This window comes from Spermophilus citellus (genome assembly GCF_964194105.1).
Source record: "Spermophilus citellus genome assembly, chromosome: 7".
NCBI lineage: Eukaryota > Metazoa > Chordata > Mammalia > Rodentia > Sciuridae > Spermophilus > Spermophilus citellus.
The window spans coordinates 132,290,253-132,312,923 of NC_138188.1; the positions used below are offsets into that span (position 1 = coordinate 132,290,253).

The following is a 22,671-nucleotide window of genomic DNA, read 5'->3' on the forward strand; positions in this document are numbered from 1 at the left end:
ATTGCCAAATAATATTCCACTTCTATAACATATTTCTGTGGATGAACATTTGGTTTATTTCTACTTTTGACTGTTGTGAATAATACTGGTGTGGAAGTTTGTATACACATGTTGATGTTTTTAATCCTCTTGGGTTGCCTTGGCTATTGTTCTTAAATTAAAATAGTTGTGCTGGTCATGTGCTTATTTGCCCTATTATCCTTTTGCTCACTCTACTTCACCCTGCTTTTCACCTCACTTCTCAAACTGTCTTGGTCTGTGCCACTGTTGTGTTGGTTTAGTGGGGGGCAAAGTGGAAGGATGGTGGGTGGGGAAAGGGGAGAAGCTAGGGAATTTCCCCTACTCCTCACCACCTTTGCTTAGAGTGAGGAAGCATATCTTGGCAGCAGCAGTGTCTGTTAGTTCTGTTTGCTTTTCTCCTAGTGACCAAGTGGCTGTAGCTCAAATAAGCACAAGAGGAGAAGTTTTAGTTACGTAAAGCTTGGGGTACAAGGTTTCATATAAGTTATGTCAGATGTAAAAATGGATGCCAAATCAACAACTATATTAAACAGATGTTTTGAGCACATCTAAGGAACTCAGAAGGATCTCAGAGTGTTCCTTGCATGGGCAAATGAAGAACAACCAGTATAGTGCCAGATTTCTCATAACATGATTTAAAGAAAAACATGGTGTAAAGAAACACAAATCACCAGAGCCAATTTTGACTGTATTTTCTTGGACATGACTCCCTCTTCCTTTAGTTACAGCTGTGCATTATTTACATTTTGTTCAGAAGGAGAAAACATTTTTGGTGAATTGCTTCTTCAGTCTCTCTCTTTTCCCTTTTCTCCTCATTCTTCCTTTTGCTTCCTTCCTTTCTTCCTTTTCCTTAGCTATTCCTTTGCTCTTCTTAATCCTCAGTAAGTTTCCTGTCTAATATTAAAAAGTGGAAGAGTTTCAGACTTAACAAAAATGGTCTGGATTCTTAAGGAAAATAAAGAAAGTACTTTATTTCTTAATCCATGTAAAGCATATAGTTAACTTTATTAAACAATTTATTTGTGATTACCTATACATGTAAGCTGTGTAAGTAATATGAAATTTATATTTCTTTTCCTTCAGTTATAGAACATTATCCTAAAATAAGGTGTATATTCTGTTAAGTCATTGTATTCCCTAAATAATGTTATAATTAGCATCTAACTCATTTATATATATTTGCATGTGTGTATATACATATAAAAATTAAATTTCAAAAATCTGTTAGAGTTCTTGAAGTTAGAAGAGCTTGTGAAAGATCTAGAATTTAAACTCAGTAGCGGCTCCTTCATTCCTCCCAGCTTTCCTTCCATGTAGTAGCAATATTTATTTTTATTGTTTATGTGCCAGATACTATGCTAAGTCTTGGAAGTAATGGGATGTGTAAGAGGGACAGTGACTTCCTCATGTAATGGTGGAAATGGTGGACTCCTCTTATCTAGCAGTCATTGCCTAAGCTCATCTAGTAATAAAGTCACATTGAAATTTTGATGCTATTCTAAGTATTTGTGGTCATTGTTGAATGACATTTTAGGTAAAAAATAAGTTATCAAATAAACTCTTATTAAGACATTTTAATAAATGAAGATAATTTTGTAATAGTCAAAACAATGCTTGGATTATAATTTAGTAATTGTTATAAATAATATGCTTTTTCAGATTGCTGTTTCATAAGGATTTTTTGATTATTTATTTTGGTGGTATTTTATATATTTATTTTTAAAGCAGAAGTGTTGAACTGAAACTTTTGTGGTATATGTCCAGAGAATCTATAATTGATTTAAATGATACATGAGACATTTTTTGTCAAACTGTACTGAGCTAGAAAAAATCTCTTAGAATAGCTGTATTTAGATTTTAATGAAACTAGGCAGAAAGGGGACTAAAAGTGAATTTCCTTTTTAGTCTTTTAAATGAAAAAGTGCATCATTTGTCCTATATATCTTATTCATCATCAGTCATAGCAATGCATTCATTTCCATGAGAGAGATAATGGATTCAGAGAGCCGAAAGGAATGGAAGATTGTCATTCAATGCAGATGAGTTTTAGTAATATTCTTATCATAAAAAATTGGGTTGCAGAACTTTAAGATTTGGAATTAAGTTGCCATAGATATATTTAATTAAAAGTAGATTGCTTCAACCTTTCTTTAAGTTAGAAATAGGTTTAAAATCTTAAATTAAATTTATAGTTAGTTTGTATTTAACTTGTATTCAGGACTTGCCCTTAATAGGGATTCTTTGTAAAGTTTAGCCTGGAAAAGGTACATTTTAATTGAACTATTACAGTGAACATTAAAAGAAAGTTTTTGAAAGAATTTTATTTCTTAATATATTGGATAAAAGTATGGTTTACATTTCTACTGGTGAGGAAAGTAACCAAACTTATCAAACCTAACTAAAATTTGAAAACAAAAGAGCACTCTGCCTCTTCAACTCCCCATCTCATTAACACAGCTACTTATGTTTCCTAAATTTGAATATTATTACTTGATGGGTTGGTTTATTGTTTATAACACTGTCCAATGAATATTACTCTTCTCAAAGTTGAAGCACATGAAGAATGAAATTATTGAAGTAGACAAACAAACAAATGGAATTATATATTTGACACATGCATTGGCTGAATTACAAACTCTCCTGTATATATTCATTTTTAGTATAATTAGAGAAAATTAGAATGCTTCAGATTTGTTCTGTGATCATATTTAATTATGCACTCTTAATCTGGGCATTAAAAAAAAGTATGGTGAATATGGAAAGATGTGTAGCCAACCACATTTCCTTCTATAGATACTTCCAGACCTTGGTCCACATCTTAGGTTCTCTTGTTCTGAGTAGATGCTGAGGTTTGGGACTGTGTGGACCATGTTGATTCTTCCACCTTAGAAAAGCCAGAGGAGTAGAAATGGGTGATAAGATTGAAACCAATTGCTGCAGCTCCAATCTGTGATCTGGCCTGTGGTTCCTGTCAATCAATTCATCACTGATTTCTTTCTCCAAGGGTTATTGAGTTAGAAGTGGGATTTTATCTTTTACTGCTTTAGTTTTTCCTGATTTACTTAGATGCGTAGAAATGGTCCTTAGGTGCTTTATGCAACTTGGGATTTAAAACAATATATATATATTTTTAATGGCCAGGTCATGCTGACTGGTACAGAAGTATCTCAGATTAATTGTACATATTAAATCAAAACAAACCCTGTCACAGGCTGTATCTATTCACTATTACTTTCATTTCATTTTTAAAGGAAAGACTTCTATAGAAAATAGTTCGTATTTGTTCTTTTTTTCCTCCTCTCCACAGGGTTAGGAATCACAAACTGAAATCTCCTGCAAATAACCTGTTATTACCCAGAAGGTAATTGCAACATTATAGAATTGTTAATCTTTTCTCAATGAAGATCAAGATTCATTCACTCTCAGAGGCTTAGGAAGAAAGCATGTTCATGTTAGGCATACAGAAAATTGGAATTTATTGTTGCTGCAAGCAGATGGATTATCCTCATCTTGACTTCATTTTGTTTCACACTTACATCAGCAGCCTTGTACGGAAAACTTGCTATGTATATAGCAAGTAAGATTAAATGAAAATTTGTATGTAAGAGTTTTGAGCTTAGTGCCTAATATTAAATAAATTCATCGCAAAGGTTTGCTCATGCATTTATTTTTTGTAACATCTTCCAGAGTTTAAGTGGATAATATGAATATTTTAATCAACATTGGTAAAATATTCAGTTGCTGATAACTTTTGAAAGTGTTGGCTCTCTTCTAGGTTATTTGGTGCTTGTGATGTCCCAAATTGGAATTATACCAATGTTTTCCTATGGAATAAATGGACTGTACCTGATAAAGTCCATTCCTAAGTTTTCCCTGGGTAAAATGTTCCTTTCTTATGGCATTCGGAGTCATCGTTTTACAAAATGTTTCTCCATTTTGTTTGCAAGTTTTTGGAACAATATTATTAGAGAGTTGACTGAAAATGGAACCAGGAAAAATTCACATTTGGGGTGTAGGCTGAGGAAGAGGTGGTGAAGACATGAGAGGAAAAACATCATTTGGAAAATGAGAGGGCTTCTCAAGAGAATGAAGTATGCAGCGCTATTTTATGTCCATGTAATATCTAAAATGTAGTGAACTTATGCAGTAAGTGCTTGATTCCCATTACTTTACTAAATCTTCCCAGTAGCTCAGTAAGGTAGATAATATCATTGTTTTTATTTTGTAGATGAGTGAATTGAGACTTAAACTACAGAAGTAACCCTTGCTAACTTGTGGCAGAGCCATGTTTGTATTGAAGGTGTTTTCTCTGTGTGCTATAACCACTGGGTTGGAGAAGGGATGAGGACCATGAGCTATAAGGAAAATGAATTCCATTTGAAGATTCTCTTCAGTTCTAAACCTTTCTCTTAAAGAGAAAGAATTAATAGGGAATTGTTTTCTGCATTGTATAGACACAGAAATTCAAATTTAAGAAATCATAACCTTTCAAAATCCATGTATCTAGTAAACACTAATTAAAAGTTTTTTCTACAAGTAAATACATGTATTTATTCTATTAAGGTCCCATTTCCCATGGACATTCCGATTTGTGCTCTTGAATTGTATGAAACTCTTATGATCATCTGAAGCTCAGGTTTATGTCTCTAGAAGCCAATTTATACCTTTGGGCTACTTATACATCCTACACTATATGACATTAAGTGTTGCATAGGTGTGTAATAATACAAAAATATTATCCATGTTTGCATAAATAATAATATACCTTCTTTAACTTTTGATATGTTAGACAGGAAAATTTGCAAATTGATTGACATGAAGAAGAACTTACATATATATGTATTTAGTGTCTTTTTTTCTTAATTTTATAGTATCTTGAAAAATCCGGATATTTCTCATTAACATTACATTTGTATTTCACCTTGTCTACTTATTTAGTCTTTACTTATAGTTTCACTGGATTGTTTCTGTTAAATAAATTTCACCTTTCAAGGTGATTCTGGCATTAGAGAACTTGAATCCACCTGGGCCTAGGTAGGATAGCAGTCCCTATAGTTGTAGAGATATGACTGAGTTCAGCAGGGACCAGAGGCTAGGATAGTGAAAACACATAGTTGTATCTTTAGAGTATTTGATTTATAGGTTGAGCATTCCTAATCCAAAAATCTGAAATCATAAATGCTCTAAAATCCAAAATTTAAATGCTGTATTATACAACCGGTGGAAAATTCCATACCAATAAACCGTTTTATGCATAAAATTATTAAAGATAACTATAAAATTACCTTCAGTCTATATGTATAAGGTATATATGAAAGATAAATTAATTTTAGATTTAGACTTGGGTCATGCTCTGACAGTTCATTATTGGAAGCATTTATGGTCCCAAGCATCTTAGATAATATTATGTTTTTGTGGTGGACAATGGTCAAAACAAGCTGGGGGAATCTTGGTCTATATGAAAAGCGGGAGATTAATGCCTAGCCCATCAATGATGTAGGAAAGACATTGTGTCAGATAAGAAGGCAGAACCCAAAAGACTGTTAGTAGGTTGTTTTTAGTGAGAACAGCATTTTAATGATTTTGTTTCAAATTTAAGAATATCTGAATTTGGGATGGGGTTGTCGTGTCAGAGGTAGAGCACTCACCTAGCATGTGTGAGGTACTGGGTTTGATCCTCAGCACCACATAAAGTAAAATAAAGGGATTGTGTCTACCTATAACTAAAATATAAATATTTTTTTAAAAAAGAATGTCTGAATTTAATCAGCAGAGTAGTTATCACTTTGTTTGACTTTAAATACTAGAAAACAGGGTAATAATAAATAGTCTAGCCTTTTTTTTATTTTAATGGAGTTGTGTTAATGACAGTTGGATTTATTCTTGAACATGTTAAACCTCCACATTACTTTGCCAGTATTTTCCTGAAATTGGGTCTCTGATTTTCGAAATGGGAGTGGGAAAAGATGTGAAAATTGATGGCCTCAAGCTTTTTAAAATCCAAATTGAAACTTGTACTACAAAGAGAGAAGTTTAACCTGAGAGTTTATGCCTATATCAGCATGACATAGAGTGGCAATTGAAGTTTTCTTACACCCCACAGATCTAATAAACACTTTGGTTCATTTAAAAGTGATTCAATTTTCTTGGATTTTGGATTTCAAAAAGAAGGAACGTAGCTAGCCTAGTGAATTATGTCCTATATGTGTTCTAAATGTAAAAATCACATATAGATTTATTTTAGATGTTACTATGGTTTAGACATGGATAATTAGGCATTTTGTGAATGTTCAGATAAACAGTTTATTCAGCATTTTACATTTTTTTTATCAAACTGTGATATTTAATATATTGAGTGTACATAATGGATGTGTGTGTGTGTGTGTATAAATATATATATATATATATATATATATATATATATATATATTTATACACACACACATATATACAGACACACACTTATTGGTGTGTGCCTAATATGTGTACATTGCATAAATTAAATATATTTGGAGTTTATGACAAAAAGGATCTATCTTAAAATACAAATAATTCATTTATGTTATTAAATTAAACTACCATAATTTTGTTTTTAAGTCTTGTATACATTATTTGGTAAGTTCTTATTATACAACTATGTATTATATATTATACAACTATGTGTTAGAATGATTAAGAAAAGTACCTACCTAGATCTTTGTGTTTTTTAATCATTTATTCAAATAATTTTATTCAAATAATAATCTTAATGTATAATGGAGTCTCATGAGAATGCTATTTATGATCACCTACAAAAACAACAAAAAATATTTCATTAATTCTGTTCTTATTACATTCCTAGTTGCTAAGTGTGATTTGATTTTGTATAACAATTTGAAAATTATTATTTCAGTAAATACTTGTTGAGTGGTTATTATATGTTCTAAACTAGATTTGGGGGTACAGAGATGAGTAAAACTTGAATGTTGTATTTAGAGAGCCTGTAATTAGAAAGGGGAAAATTAATAAACTGTGTAGACAACTGTAATACGTATTATGATAGATGTAGGTTTAGGCTCTTTGCAGGGAATTCAGAAAGGTTAGTGGTGACTCTTACTTGGTTACATATTAGCTATAGCTGATTGTTACACAGTAATTTGGTGTAACACTAATCCCAAACTCATTGTGACAATAATAATCATTTTTTAATATCATTCATGAATTTGTTAATCTTGCTGGAGTGGGTATACTTTTTTAGAGGTCATGATGAGGGGACAGAGTTGCAATTGAGATTTTCCTGATAAGGGATGGGATTGCTAGTAATCATTGAAAAGCATTATCAAACATTATTTTTTGTGTAAAAGGTATAAAGATCCCTATGGCAGCATTTTTTTTTCTGTTCTAAACTCCACAGTGCTAATTACTCCATAGTAAATTAAACTTATAAATGAACAGTGTTCTGTGACATGACTTCTCTTTGATCGTACTCCAGATCCCTTTCTTCTCTTCTTGAGTGTTTCATTATTAAATGCTTTCAAATGCATTTCTTCTTTTTATCCCTGTCTTCACTTTGTGATTTAAGAGAACTAACTGAATATCAAGATTCTCTTTTGAATCTTGATCTTCTAGCACACTTACCCCATAAATCTGCAGTGTTGGATATAACAAATTATGTAATTTCTTTGCTCCTGTGCAGCTTCTGGACACCATGAGGAAAAATCACATTGCCATCGGCCTGCTACTTTCAGATTCATGACTATCAACACTTCTCAGAAATCATTTGCATACTCTTGAATCCAGTATTTCTTATATTCTCCATAATAGCTATTTCAAATTGACCACCCTCTTCAGAATCCCTCATATTACTAACCTCATTCTTCATTAGCATAATATTTGCCCTGACTTTTGAGAAACTACAAGGTGGCAAAAGGAAAAATTTCAATTTTCATATCCCACCCTTGCAAAAGATGTCTGTATTGATATTCATGCTTCCCAAGTTCTTTTAAAAGTTAGTGGAAGAGATTGATGTCACAAATTAATACTTGGAATCCCTTTCTCTTTTGACTCTTAATTGTTGTAAATTTGTCTCTTTCCTCTCCGAGCCTTCTCTCTGCTACTTCCTTTCTCTGCCTATAGAGTTACTCATTGCTCTCCTTCTTTGAACATGTCGGAACATGATAGACAATTTCTCCCTCCATTATTTGGCATATTTCTAGAATGACATTTTAGTCCATTGGTTGGTGAATATGTGATAGAAATTTACAAAACTGGAAGATAAAAGTGTACACTTTTTATATATACTATAATTCATATTAATATAAACTCAGGTACACATAAATACCATAAACTTAGAATTTGTACTAAGGCATTAATACTGTACAGGAGGATTATTAGATGTGTTTTAGTGAAATTTAATAATTTTTTGGTGGTACATAGAGTAAGTACTTTTCTTTGTAATGAAAACCAAAAATAGTGGTAGCGAATAATATCCTTACATACCTATATTATCATTAAATTTTTCCTTCCCCTCTCTTCAAAACAGTTATCTTTCTGTACTTGTACTTGTCTTTCTCTAGCAACAGATGTTATTGAACTAGAAATTTCTTTAAGTTTTCTTCAGTCTTTTCTATTTTGTATTATGCTTAAGGAACCACACAAATGATGATCTTTTTTCTTAGACACTTCTAATATCCAAACACTGCTTCTTAATAAATTTAACTATAAACTAGCTTTCAAATGCATTTCTTCTTCTTTTTATCCCTGTATTCACTGTTGTGATTTAAGAGAACTAACTGAATATCAATAAATCCCAAGGAGAAACAACTAGAAGTTTCACTGAAAACTCAGGGAAGGTGAAATTTGAAAGAATAGTTGGGATTAGAAATTGTAGGTCATTTGTGATCTTTGTGAGAGTATTTCAGAAACATTTTAGGCAGTAAGTGATTATGAGGAAATGGAGATATTGGTCAGGATATTGGCCTCTCAATGGCAGAATGACCAGGGTCACTTGGATTAAAAGAGGTTTTTTCATTGTTGTTGATGTTATTTCAGCAAATATATTAATTCATCATATTCCAATGATGAGAATTAAGAGACTGAACAGAGAGAATATTTGACTGCATCAGAACATTAGAAAACAATTGAAAAAAAGATGAAAGGAAATAGTGGAATCAAGGAATTTGTCTTAGACAAGAGAAAAACTCAGAGGAAGGTGGTAAACATGTCTGCACATATTAATTTCTAGGTTTGCCAGAAAGCTGAGGGACTTCTGGTCCTATATTTCCAGAATTCTCTGTGAAATAGAAAATTCCCTTCTGCTGCAGATATATGAACTTACAGCTCCTTAGAGATATTGGAAACTACTTAATAGAGGGAACCATTTTTTTTAAAGAGAGAGAGAGAGAGAGAGAGAGAGAGAGAGAGAGAGAGAGAGAGAGAATGTTTTTAATATTTTTTAGTTTTCGGCGGACATACCTTTGTTTGTATATGGTGCTGAGGATTGAACCCGGGCCGCACGCATGCCAGGCGAGCACACTAACGCTTGAGCCACATCGCCAGCCCCTGAGGGAACCATTTTTAATCTCTTCTCTGTTTGTTTCAACTGTCACTCTTTACCTTTGTGACTATCTACCATAAGGTCATATGCCAAGGTCTATGCTGGGCAGCACTTGTTAACATTTTAAGGTTGAATATACAGGAAACATCCCGAATTACTTGCTGTGTCACTTGGGTGGCAATGGTGACTTGTCTTGGCATTGTTGTCCACGGGACCTCCTGTGTTTTGACAGACTTACAGCTCTTTTTCTAGTGTAGCTGCCATAGATTGTATAATGTTTTCAATCCCTGAAAACATGTACTATAAATGAAAACAAAAATTAAAAAAAGCCACATGCAAAATATATTTTCTAAAGCATAGAAGAATTATAGTAGGTGATTGTGAAAATATAAAATCTAGTTAAAAGCCTGCTATGGGCAATGTGTTTTCTCACAGTTCTTATGTTTGTGTTAGCCCAATGTACTGGTATTTGGAGGAGGAGCCTGTGGGAGGTAATTGGATAATGAGGGGAGGCTCCTTGTGAATGGAATTACTGCCCTTATAAGAAAAGACACATGAGAGGACACAATATGAAAACAGCTGGGAAGAGAGCCCTCACTGAGAATCCAGCCTTGCTGGTGTCCTGTATTAAAGCCTCCAGAACCATGAGAAATGAATGCTTTATTGTTTAAGTGATTCAGCCTTATGTATTTCTGAGAACATCTCAAACTTACTTGATAGATGTCATCTGTAATTCTAATTACAGATTGGATTGGATCTAGATTGTTCTAGGTATGTCATAGAGGGTAGTAGCACACACAGAAGAAGGAGTCAGACTAGTATGACTCATATCCTGGCTCTGTCACTTAGTAGCTCTGGGACTTAAGCTTTGTTACCTTCTGTCTTTGAGCCTGCTTTCTCATCCAGCAAATGAAGATTGTAACACTTTATAGGACTTTTGAGATAATTGCATTAGACATTAAATGGCAGGCACTAAGGACACTCTATAGCTACTGCTGCTGCAATCACTTTCACCAAGGCATCTTATTTTTTGTTATTTTAATAATTTTATTACTCTGTCACAATAAGACTCTTTGTCTCTCCTTAGTTTTTAGACAGCCTTTGCTCAAATCATTTTTTTTTTTTAATGGGAGAATGTTTTTTCATAGTTTCTTTTTTCTTAAGCAGTTCAAGATAAGTCCTTCAATCATCATCATTAACTTTGTATACTTTTATTGGTGACCTCTTATGGAACTATTGCTAATCTGAGCTTTAGAAATAGAAGAGAAGACATATATTTTTGTTTATTTAAAAGCCTTCCCCCCCCCAGCCTCTAATATGGTGAATTTGTTGAACTTTGCAAGCCTTGAAACTTTTAATCATTTTTTCTTCAAAGAAATCTTCAGCTATATAACTTGACTTTTTATTCTACTTATTGACCAAGCTATCTTCACAGTGTTAAATTTTTATGTCTCTTTATGTGGTCTTTTCCTTTACAATATCTCTGAGAGAACTTTTTGGCAAAAGCTCAGCAGAAACGAACAAATAAGAGCTATCTGACTTTAAGAAAAAATAATTTTTCACAGCTTTATTGAGATATAATTTACATAGCATATAGTTCACCCATTTAAAGTATAGAAATCATGGTTTTTAGTATAATAAAAGCCGAGTTTTGCAATCATCATCCATCACAATCAGTTTTAGAATATTTTTTACCACCCTAAAAGAAACCCCATATACTATCATACTGTAGTGTCCTGAGCACTAGGCAATCAATAATATATGTCTTTATAATTTTCCCTGACCTCAATATTTCATAGAAATGGTGTCATTAATACATGGTCTTTTGTGACTGTTTCTTTTACCTAGCATGTTTATGAGGTTGTGTGTTGTATACGCATTCATTCCTTTTTATGCCCAAACAATATTTTGCTGTATTGGAAATGCAACATTTTGTTTATCCATTTATTACTTGGACATTTATATTGTTTTTAACTTTTGTTTATTATGAGTAATGCTGCTATGAACACTTATGTACAAGTTTTTGTGTGGACATATGTTTCCATTCAACTAGCTTATATAAATGTGGAATTGCTAAGTCTAATGGTAACTCTGTCTTTAGCTTTTTATGAACCTCCAGATTGTTTTCAAAATGGCTATACTGGGCTGGGCATGGAGGTGCATGCCTGTAATCCCAGTGGCTCTGGAGACTGAAGCAGCAGGATTGCACATTCAAAGATGGTCTCGGCATCATAGCAAGGCCCTAAGCAACATAGTGAGACCCTGTCTCAAAAAAAAAGGGGGGGGGCAGGGGATGTGGGTCAGTGGTTTTGAGTGCCCCTGTGTTCAACCTCTGGTCCCCCCACATACTCTACCAAAAAATAGCTGTGCTGTTTTGCTTTTTCACTAGCAGCATACAGGGTTGCAAGTTTCTCCACACTTTAGGAATGCTAATTCATCTTTTTGACTGTAACCATCCTAATGTGAAAAATGTTTTCTAATTGGGATTTGCATTTTCTTAATGATTAGACATTAGGAAATGATGTTGAAAATTCCTTTCTATGTTTATTCATCATTCCTTCATCTTCCTTGTAGAAATGTCTGTTCACAGTTTTTGCTCATTTTTAAAATTGGGTTCTCTTTTTATTATTGAATTGTAAATATTCTGTACATATTCTAGACTCAGGTACCTTTTCAAATATGATTTCCAAATATTTTGTCCCATTCTCTAGGTTAGTTTTTTCCTTTCTTGGTAGTGTCCTCTGATGTACAAATGTTTATAATTTTAAAGAAGTTTGATTTATCATTTTTTATTTCTGAAATCCTAAGAAAAAGCTAAGATTTCAAAGATTTACCTTATGTTTTGTTTTAACTTTTTAATAATTTTGTCTCTTATATCAAACTATTTGATCTATTTTTAGTTTTATGTGTTGGAAGGATCCATATTTACTTCTTAAAATTTTTTTGAGAGCTTCATTTGTCCTAGAACTATTTGTGGAAAGACTGTTCATTCTTCACTGAATGATTTTGTCATTCTTGTTGAAAACCAATTGACTGTAGATATGAGTTTATTTCTACAACATTAATAGCTATGTTAGAAACCATTATTTCAGCTTCACTGGTACATTTTTTTAAAAGTGGTTGTAGTATTAAGAGTATACTTATGTAATTAATTTCCTGATTTCCATAATCTCCTATTCTCCCACAACATGGAGTGGTTTATGTAGAATATCTTAATGGTAGAAGAATGTGACTTAAGGTGTAGAGAAGAGCTCTTCTCTCAAATCCATGCTGAAGCCATGGAAGCCATTAATGGGTTAAATTGTCATCAGTAGTGATACAGAGTATTAACAGTGAAGTGCAATGTTGCCTTGTCTAGTAAGATCTTTCTAACTGGGCTCCAAATATTTTTTGAGATAAAGAGATAGATTTTAATGTAGTTATCAGTGAAAACAGTTCAGAGCCATTCTTGGCCCATTGAATGCCTATAACTGCCTCTGATTATTGTCCACATTGCATTAGTACTTTATCCTTTTATTCTAATTTTTCCCTTTCATATGTTCTTTCTAAGCAAATAATGTTATCTCCTCACAATTTTGACCATTAGTTTTCCTCTGTTTACTTTCACTGACAACAAAACTCAATCCTCTTAGTTTCAGTGCTCTAACAAAGTATCATAGATTGAGTGTCTTCTAAGAAATAAAAAAAAATATTTCTTACTGTTTTGAAGGCTGGAAGCCTAAGAGGATGCCATAATGGTTGGAATCTGGAGAGGGCTGTCTTCTGATTTCTGCTCATAATCTCTCATAGTGGAGAGTCAGTGAACAAGAAAAGCGGTAACTTTTATGGGAGTGAGTTCATTAGCTTTTTGTCGCTATGATCAAAGTACCTTATGGGAACAACTGGTATTTTTGGCTTGAGGTTTCAGAGATTCAGCCCATGGTCTGTCATTCCTCTAGACCCATGGTGAGGCAGAAAATCATAGAGAAGGGTGTGGTATTGGAGCATTGCTCACCTCATGACAGCCAGGAATGAGGGTGGAAATGGTGAGGAAAAGAAGGGGAAGAGGTCAGTCATAAGCCTTCCAGGGCATGCTCCACTTGAGTCAACCCTTCTAGGCACATCCCACCTGCCTACAGTTACTACCCAATTAGTCCATTCAAACTGGGATGGACTGATTAGGTTATAGCTCTCATATTCCAGTTATTTCACTTCAGAACATCCCAACATTAAAACTTTGGTAAGCACCTTGATATCCAAACTATGAAAGTGGGCATTAATCTCATCCATGAGGACTTTATAGTTTAGACCTAATCACCTTCCAAAAGGCTCTACTTAACACCATCATCTTTTTTTTTAAATTAGCTACACATGACATTACAATGATCTTGGCAATTCATACATTTGAAACAATTGGGGTATAATTTCCTCATTTTTCTGATTGGACAGGTTGCAGAATCACACTGGTCATAGAGTCACCTATATACATACAACAATCATAATGTCTGTTTTATTCTGCTGCCCTTCCTATCCCCCCTTCCCCTTTCCTCCCCTCCCAACATTTCTCTATCCAATCTAATGTGACACACTTTTGTTTTTCTCCTCACAACATCATACATGTATTCTGTATAACAATGAGGGTCCCTTCCATCTTCCGTGCAACTCCCCTTCTCCCTACATTTCCCTCCACCTCTCTTCCCTATTTAGTGGTAATCTTCTTCTCATGCTCTTTCTCCCTATCCCATTTTGAGTCACCCCCCTTATATCAGAGAAGACATTTGGCATTTGTTTTTTAGGGATTGGCTAACTTCACTTAGCATAATCTGCTCTAATGCCATCCATTTCCCTGCAAATAACATGATCTTGTTATTTTTTAGTGATGAGTAATATTCCATTGTGTATAAATGCCACATTTTTTTAAATCCATTCATCTATTGAAGGGCATCTAGGTTGGTTTCACAGTCTAGCTATTGTGAATTGTGCTGTTATAAACATTGATGTGGCTGTGTCCCTGTAGTATGCTCTTTTTAGGTCTTTTGGGTATAGTCCGAGAAGGGGAATAGCTGGGTCAAATGGTGGTTCCATTTCCAGCTTTCCAAGGAATCTCCATACTGCTTTCCAAATTGGCTGCACCAATTTGCAGTCCCACCAGCAATGTATGAGTGTACCTTTTCCCCCCACCCGAATCCTCGCCAGCACTTATTGTTGTTTGACTCCAAAATGGCTTCCATTCTTATTGGAGTGAGATGGTATCTTAGAGTAGTTTTAATTTGTATTTCTTTGATTGCTAGAGATGGTGAGCATTTTTCCATGTATTTGTTGATTGAGAAGTGTCTGTTCAGGTCCTTGGCCCATTTGTTGATTGGGTTATTTATTTTTTTGTTGTTTAATCTCTAGAGTATACAAAGAACTTAAAAAGTTAGAGCTCTGTCTGGTGTTTGAGGGGTAAAAATTTGTTCCCAGGATGTAGGTTCCCTATTCACCTCACATATTATTTCTCTTGCTGAGAAAAAACTTTTTAGTTTGAATTCGTCCCATTTGCTGATTCTTGGTTTTAACTCTTGTGCTATAGGTGTTTTATTAAGGAATTTGGGGCCTGCCCCCATGTGATGAAGATTAGGGCCAACTTTATCTTCTATTAAACGCAGAGTCTCTGGTTTGATTCCTAGCTCCTTGATCCATTTTGAGTAGACTTTTGTGCATGGTGAGAGAAAGGGATTCAATTTCATTTTGTTGCATATGGATTTCCAGTTCTCCCAGTACCATTTGTTGAAGATGCTATCCTTTCTCCATTGCATGTTTTTAGCACCTTTGTCTAATATAAGGTAGTTGTAATTTTGTGGATTTGTCTCTGTGTCCTCTATTCTGTACCATTGGTCTACCAGCCTGTTTTGGTGCCAGTACTATGCTGTTTTTGTTACTATTGCTCTATAGTATAGTTTAAAATCTGGACTCGTGATACCACCAGTTTCACTCTTCCTGCTTAGAATTACTTTAGCTATTCTAGGTCTCTTATTTTTCCAGATGAATTTCATGATTTATGTTGGTTCATTCTCTCTCAACCCCCTGGCCTTTTTCTGCACTGGGAATCTAACCTAGGGCCTCATGCATGCTAAGCCAGCACTCTAACATGGAGCTAAATCCCTAGCCCTTAAGTTGAAACCATTTCCATTATGCATGAGAAAAAAATTATATTAAATTCAAAGACTCCACAGAGGTGACTAAGTTCTGCTGAAAAGTACACCACCAGTAGGTGATGAAAGAGATTGGAAATATTTAAAGGAGAATGGCATTTATGATATTTAGGTGAGGATGATTACATTAGAAAAAGAAAGGTTATTAGGTATGAGATAAACTAACAGAGTTTGTTCACTTGATGCAGTGACCTTAGCTAATGTTTGATCATCTGTGCCAAACATATATTTGCAGTTAATATTAAACCATGCATCACTCATCATTTCTGTTCCATATCTCCAACTAAATGCTGTTGGCTGGTAGCCTCTATGGACAAATAGAAGCTTGCATTTTCAAATGATGAATTTAAGCCTGTTATTAATAAAATACCTATTATAATGTTTGCTTTAGAAACATGTAGGTTATCCTTACTTGATAAACTTCAAATAATTGAGAAAATGTTGCAATATAATAATTTATGCTAAACAGGAAATATGTTCTTAAAATTTCATCAAAACTAAATGGAGTGGATTTTCTTATAGCGCTCATAAGCACATGTTGCTTTGGGAGTACATCCTTGAAGTTAGCAATGTGTACATTGTGATGAGAAATAAGAAAGAAATATGAGTTCATATGTTAACATTTAAAAAGCTTAATATCATTTTTCTAGGTAAAAGCCTTCAATTTTTATTCATTTTGTGATTGGTAGCTCATACTTTTAACCAAGTAAATTTTGTTTGGCTTTTCATGTTCAAATTGTCCATTTTTCCTATATTAATATACTTAAATTTAAATCTGTCAGATCTGTTCTATGATTTGTATTTCACTGGTCATGTCCCTGGACTTCACAACTCTTCTTAATCCTAAAATTCATGTGAACAACCTTTGCCTTGAATAATTATTAATGATTTTTTGTGTCAGAATTGCTTTGACCAGTTGATTTAGAATATTTTTTGATAGTCTAAATTCAATTTGATTTGGAGAGTACCTCACACACCACCTCACCTTTTTAACTTCAAAAATTGTTTCTAAAGTGCAGTTTAGAGGCTGGCAACATCAACGTCAGTGGGGTATTTGTTAGAAATTTAGATTATTGGGTTCTAACTCAGATATACCAAACCAAAATTTCTGGAAGGTGGGACCCAGTAATGTGTTTTAACCACCAGAGGTGATTCTGATGCTAAGGTTAGAAAATTACAAAACTAGAAAATCTTGAGTGGATAGTTCTGTATTTGGTAGAGAAGTAAATGATTGTCACATTATTTTGGTTATTTTATGTTCTGCCCTCAGGCCTGCAAAGTGATACAAACTATTTACATTATGTACTTCATTAAATCAATTCTGTTTTGCCTACTCAAAATATAAATCAGATAGGATTGAAATGAAAAAAAGCTTTGCATACTGGTTCTAGATGTATGCTTTTTAGATGTATTCTGATATGTCTTAGAACTGCTTATTATTAGCATTATTACCTTATGTTCAGTTTTATTCAATAAAATTCAGGAATAGTCACATGACTTATTTCACCAGATGTACATTTCTCTGAAATATGCCTGTTAACTTATTATTTAGCATTCTTAGATTTTATTTAAAAGTAAAATCAAGTTATCGGGGGAAAAACTGTCTATAACAGAATGTCAAGTAGTTTCATCCATATATGCTTGCACACCTTCCTCTCACCTGTTTGAAATCTTCAGCATGTTCTGCATTGCTTATGATCAATGGTGGAGTGGATTTTCTTTTAGCACAGGTGACAATGTTCTTAGTTCTGCTTTGAAAGCTAGGTTTAAAAGGACCTATAGTGAGAGTCAACACATGAGTTTCCATGAAGAATAGAGGTGTGAAATGAAATTTCTGAGGATCATGTGGAGTTATAATGTAGAGTTACAAATAATCTACATGTGCTTTTGCAGTTTTAAATCACTGTAATATTATAATAGAAATTATAATATACAGATTATAAAAGGAAAATAAGACATAATGGAAGTACTTTTCTTCACACAAATATTAATAAGTGTTTTCTATAGATCTTGAAACTCAAATGATGGTACACTAAGGAACTGTTCCAAATGATACTCAAAACATTTTCAAGTTGCTGAAAAAGCATATCATTGAAGTTTCTCTTTTAAAGTAACAAAATTCTCTCTCTCTCTCTCTCTCTCTCCCCCCCCTCCCTCCCCCTCCCACTCCCCCCCTCTTTTTGTACTAGGGATTGAATGAAGGAGCCATTCTACCACTAACTACATCCTAAATCATTTTTATTTTTTTTTCTCTTTGTATAGGGTCTTGCTAAGTTACCAAACCTGATCTTGAACTTGAGATCCTCCTATCTCAATTTTCTTAGTAGTTGGGATTACAGGTGTGCACCATAATGCCCAGCTAACAAAAACTTATTAATAGGTCAATTTTTAATGGATACCCCATTTTAAATTTTAGTATTTTGTTTGGTGTACTTTTTCTCAATGTAACCTTGGTTGAGAAATGACTTATTTTGAACATTAATTTCAGTTTTCTATTGAGGAGAACCAATACTATGAATGAAATGATGTTTTAATGAATAAATTAACTAATGACTTTATTTATTTGCATGTTTAACCAAGAAAAGATCCGCTTGTATTAAGTTTATTAATTATCTGAAGTGTTTAGCATAAACACTTCATTAAAAAAGACACTTTATAAACACTTCATAAAAAGACAGTACAATATATACAGGGTTATAATGTCCAGATATTCTTGTTTCAAGCTTTTCATTTTATTTATTAATTTTTTTCTTACAAATTGATTAAATCCTGTTGGGGCAGAATAATGTTATGGCATACATAGATAAGATGTATTTGAAATTTTAGTGGAAAGTATGTATAGTAACATTGATTCTGTTGGGTTGCTCCTAAAAGTATAGGCCTTTAGACATTTTCAGCTTGTCTTCATGCTGGAGAGCAAGGAAATGTATAGAAGGATCTTTATTTAAATATTGCTTCTTTTCCCCAGTTTATCCCCATTGTTCAGATTGACTTAGCTCAGGAATTGGAAGAGTTGGCTGCTAAGGAGGAAAACATGGGATGAATGAAAGGGTTTTCCTGATGCTTATATATCTCTTGGCTGAACATCTAATGTCAGTAACTATGTTACAAGACTGACTTTTTTAAAACAAAACAAAACAAAACTATATTTTAGGCATAAGCAAATGGTGAGTGATGTAATAAGCATCTGGGTGTATACCACTCACCTTTAGCAATAAAATATGATAGATATTATTGAAGTTTCTTGTTTTCCCTTCCCTCTATCTGGAGAGAATCACTATAGAATTTGATATTTCAAATTCCCATTTAAGTTTTAATATTTTTACTGTATGTGCTTGTAAGCATTACTTTTGCATATTCCTTGAACATCATATAAATGATATTTTTGTTTCCTTTTCAAGTTAACTTTTATGTCTTGGATGTTTGTATATTGATACATTCACTCTAATCCATTAATTTTGTACTATTGTGTAGCATCTTGTTTAATTATACTGTATAGTATTTACTCATTTTTGAGTGATTTAATTTTGATTGCTTACAGTTTTTGTTATTGCAAACAATTCTTCAGTGGATACTTTTGAATGATTTCTTGGGCACGTTTGTGTGAATTCTCTAGGTTATTACCTGGGAATAGAAATGTTGGCTCACAGGGTTAACATAATTTCAGCTTCAGTATATAATGCTAAATTGTTTTTCTCCATTTATACACTCAGCAGCAGTATTGTTTTATATCCTTTTCGGCTGCTTGATATTTTGGAACTAAGTTTTTGCCAATGTAATGAGTGGAAAATGACATTTCATTGTTGTTTTAGTTTTGATTTTCTGATTAAAAGTGAACGTGTGTATTATTACATATGTTTATTGGTCATTCACGTGTCCTTTTATCTGACTATATTCTTTTACCATTTTTATTGGTTTATTTTTTCCCATTGATTTGTAATATTGTTTGTATACTTTGTATGCTATTTTTTTTACAATGTGTTTACTCTGTTAATAGATTGTTTTGCTGATCTCTTTATCTATGAAAATATGCTTATAGTTTTAGCAAACTTATAAGTCTTTTCCTTAAAGTGTTATAGAGTTCTTTTGTGTCTTGATTTAAAAATTTTCCTTTTAAAATTGAATATTATAGTTGTATTTCTCGGTATTATCTTCTAAGCACTTTACAGTTTTATTCATCATATTTAAATATAATCCATGTTCAATAGTTTTCAGATATATTATGAAATATGGATCCATTTCATTTTTTTATGAGGATAACCAGCTGTCCTATCACCATTTATTCAAAGATGTGTTCTTTGATCACTATTTTTTAATGCCAACTGTATTAAGTTTTCCTGTGGTTATGAATTTGTTATTGTTTATTTTGGCTTTCTTCTTGGATTGGGAGTCCAGCTTTTCTTCATCTTTTATAGTATGTAACCTTCTAACTTTCTTGGTTGAGGCATTTCTTTAGATTTTAACTGAACTGTATCATACTCTTTTGAATTTGGATACATATGATTTCAATTGTTTATCTTTTTTTAAATTTTTATATTAATTTATTTTAATTAGGTATACATGACAACAGAGTGCATTTTGATTCATTGTACACAATTGCAGCACAATTTTTCTATGGTTGTACACAATGTAGCATCACACCATATTTGCAGACATACCTGTATCTAGGGTAATGATATCCATCTCATTCCACCATCTTTCCTGCCCTCATGTATTCTCTCTACTCTCCCTCCCCTTTGCCCAAAGTTTCTCCATTTTCCCCATGCCTCCTCCCTCCCTGTTATGGATCAGGATCCACTTATCAGAGAGAACATTTGGCCTTTGGTTTTTTGGGATTGGCTAACTTCACTTAGCATTATCTTCTTCTCTAACTCTATCCATTTACTTGCAAATACAATACCTTGGCTGTATCTTATCTAATCACATATAATGCATTTCTTTTTGTTCATATCAACTTTCTTTGTTGATGGTGTTACTTACAAAAGGACCTATTGTTTTCTTTTATATCCTAGTTACTGATAGAAGTAACAAAGTTGAAAGTATAATTGAAAATGTTATAATCTCTGTTTACTTTTAGGAAGCAAAAGGAAAACTTAGATAAAATGACCATTTTTTTCTAAGTTGCTAGTACAGCCTTAGAAAACTGTATTTATTAGACAATTTGATTTTGTATAAATGATCAGTATTTTCATGTGTTACTAGAAATTTATTAATTAGAATTTTCAACCTGTTATTAACTGACTTTTTTTAAAAAAATCTTTTTAGATGGTTGGAATCCATTTTCATATCCATATAAAAAATTGGATTATGGAAAATGGGAGCTGTACATCCCACCAAAGCAGAATAAATCTGTACTGGTACCTCATGGATCCAAATTAAAGGTATGCTCCTCCATCCTATTTTTACTTGAGCTTATCATTTTGCTTTTATCCTATTTGCATAGTTCATTTTAAAATAGTAAAATATCTAACATATATGAAAATGTTGGGAGAAGCAATCTACTGTCTAATCAGGAAAATTTAAGAGCGGGCATCAAAAAATTGGAAGGTGTTAGATTAGAACTGTTTGCCTGGTAAGATACCATATTTAATTGTATTATCAGATATTCAGAAACTATACGTAAGAAGTGATGTCGAAAAAGTAAGTTTTAGTAATCGCAAAAGTATAGCTTAAAAAGCACAAATTTTTATGCAAAGTTGGAAACTCTCTTCAAGTGGTAAAATGTAAAAAGGCTTTTTACCTATAGAGATGGTCTTGATTAATTTGATGTTGTAATGAGTCACATGGGCGTGGGAGAGGATGTTGTTTGGGTGTCCCTGCATTTTGGAGACCTGCTTTTACTTTTTCTTGTTCTTTACCTTTCTAACCTCTGACTTGGAGGTTTTTGTTTCCAGTGAACTGGCCTGTGTATGAGGGTCAGGCTGAGCATACTGCATACTCCCAGCACATTGGCTAGCAATATGGTTCTGCATTCATTTTTTTTTTTTTTTTAAGGATAAATGGTAATGCTTAACAGGATCCAAAGTTTGGGTTACAGATTTCTGTACGTTAGTTATATAGGAATCTATATCCTTTTACATTTACTTGATTTTAACCTATCCTTATATATTTACATGTCTGTATATATTTTTCGCTTCCTTTGACAATCTTGATAGATCCTTTGATTGGATTATTTTATTGGCATTTTCTATTTAATATTATTGATATGATTACAAGATACGTTTAAGATCAAAATTCATGTGTGTGTTGCAAGTTCAAAAGATTTTTTTTACAAATATTGAAATTATAAATTTATATGAAAATTACTGAAACATTGGCAAACATATACTCTCTAGGAAAGCATATAGTATGGAGTAAAGAGACAATTTAACATGGGATGGTAGTCAAAGATCTTTTTAGTTTGTACTAAAAAAGATAAAAAAATAATTATAGTATATACAATAAGAGGGATTTAAATTTAATATGTATCTATGTAAGCTTAACAAGAGCAGAGCCTTTGCTTTATTGTTTGCTTCCCTGTATAACTGTAAGAATAATGTTCAACTATAAGAATAGTGCCTGACAGAAAAGACACTCAAGAATGTTAAAAAACACTCAAGAATGTTAAAACATTAAAGAATGTTAAAACCATTTTTAGGTCTAGTTTTAAAGGAACATTTCAAATAACTTCATTCTTCTATAGTTTATAAGGCCTGATTTGTGAAAACTGTCATGCAATGAAATAGTTATATTTTGTTTTTATTAAAATTTTATTAATTTAGAAACAGAATTTACTAGTTACTAATGTTGCAGAATTTTTTCTGCCTTTTCATTTAGAAAATTTTATAAGCCCTGATACGCTTGCTTACTTTTTAACTTAAATGTTGAATGAATTTATTCTAATATATTTTTCTTGTACAAACGGTAAAATAATTAAGGACATGTTGAACCTCCCTAATCCAA

The 22,671-nt window shown here is 32.9% G+C and overlaps 1 protein-coding gene across 1 annotated transcript in view; it reads left to right on the plus strand.

Annotated features, from left to right (window-relative positions):
- GBE1 (1,4-alpha-glucan branching enzyme 1) overlaps positions 1-22,671 on the plus strand; it is a 252,721-nt gene that overhangs the window by 58,285 nt on the left and 171,765 nt on the right. Inside the window, exon 3 of the mRNA XM_081301178.1 lies at positions 20,995-21,110. Within this exon, the coding sequence (XP_081157304.1) occupies positions 20,995-21,110 (116 nt within the window). The remainder of the gene's footprint in view (positions 1-20,994; positions 21,111-22,671) is intronic.